This window comes from Trichechus manatus, unplaced genomic scaffold (genome assembly GCF_000243295.1).
Source record: "Trichechus manatus latirostris isolate Lorelei unplaced genomic scaffold, TriManLat1.0 scaffold01812, whole genome shotgun sequence".
NCBI lineage: Eukaryota > Metazoa > Chordata > Mammalia > Sirenia > Trichechidae > Trichechus > Trichechus manatus.
In genome coordinates this window covers 1-1,010 of record NW_004445748.1, presented here as the reverse complement: position 1 = coordinate 1,010, position 1,010 = coordinate 1, and the positions used below count along the sequence as shown (strand labels likewise).

At 36.1% G+C, this 1,010-nt stretch overlaps 1 protein-coding gene across 2 annotated transcripts in view; it reads right to left on the bottom strand.

Annotated features, from left to right (window-relative positions):
• The window catches only part of LOC111819440 (actin-related protein 2-like), a 3,655-nt gene extending 2,778 nt beyond the window's left edge, over positions 1-877 (bottom strand). Inside the window, exons 1-2 of one of the 2 annotated variants that reach the window (XR_002823062.1) lie at positions 413-871; positions 176-312 (exon numbers count right to left, since the gene is read on the bottom strand). Coding sequence is in view for 1 of the 2 variants with exons in the window: in XM_023725890.1 (XP_023581658.1) it covers positions 176-379 (204 nt within the window). In the remaining variant the exon portion in view is untranslated. Of the gene's footprint in view, positions 1-175 lie in introns of both variants that reach the window. The other variant, XM_023725890.1, reaches the window with a different exon arrangement.
• Between the last annotated feature and the right edge of the window lie 133 nt (positions 878-1,010).

Genomic DNA, 1,010 nt, shown 5'->3' with positions numbered 1-1,010 from the left:
CAGAGATCATGGGTGTTAAACGATGTATGGATTTGCATATGCAAATTGTGGTCACTGGGTGATTTTCTAGTGGTGTAATGATGTGCTAGAATATTGAGATGATATACTCAACTTCATATTAAGTTGGTAAACAAACCACAAAATTTAATTTTGATGATGGTTTCTTTTTGCTTACCTTGATGAGATATCTGGTAATGTCCCTTCCAGCAATATCAAGTCTCCTGGTAAGGTGAGGGAGAGAAAAGCCTTCATACACTGGGCAAATGTGAGTTACACCATCTCCAGAGTCCACCACTACACCAGTTAATAAACCTGCATGAGAACCAGGAGGATGTGAATAAAAATCCAAACCAGGAAAATCAAAGCCAGTAAATTTCATATATTAGTATAGATGTCAAACTAACAACTTAACCAATTGGACAGGTCGAGAAGCCAGCATTTCTTTGTTATTTGCTTGGTTTGCAGTTTGTTTCTAATTCAGAGAGATTAAAGTCAGTGTTCTCTCATGTGTCTCTTTGGAGCATTTCAGCCTAATCATGTGCTGCCCTAGAAAGCGGGAAGAAACAGACCCTGAAAAACACACGTTGTTAAAGCTCAGTGTGATTCTTCTTTCCAACTTAAATCTCGATCACTCAATTCCCCTGAATTGAAGTTTCTAAAGCACTGTGGGAAACTTTTATGAAAATCATTGTGAAAGGTGAGTCTTACACAAAGTTGATAGTAAATCTGTTGAAATACTCTAGTTCTTTAGTATTATCTTTGTTATACAGTATACTTGTTATGGATTGATTTGTGTCTTCCAAAAATATATGCTGTAAATCTTAACCCTATACCTGTGGCTATAATCCTGTTTAGAAATGGGTTTTCTTTGTTATGTTAATGAGGCAATATTAGTGTGGGGTGAGTCCTAAATTAATCTCTTCTGAGATATAAAAGAGCAGATTAAGCAAGAAAGCACAAACAGAGGGGAAAATAGATGCCATATAATCACCAACAAACTCATGAAAAGA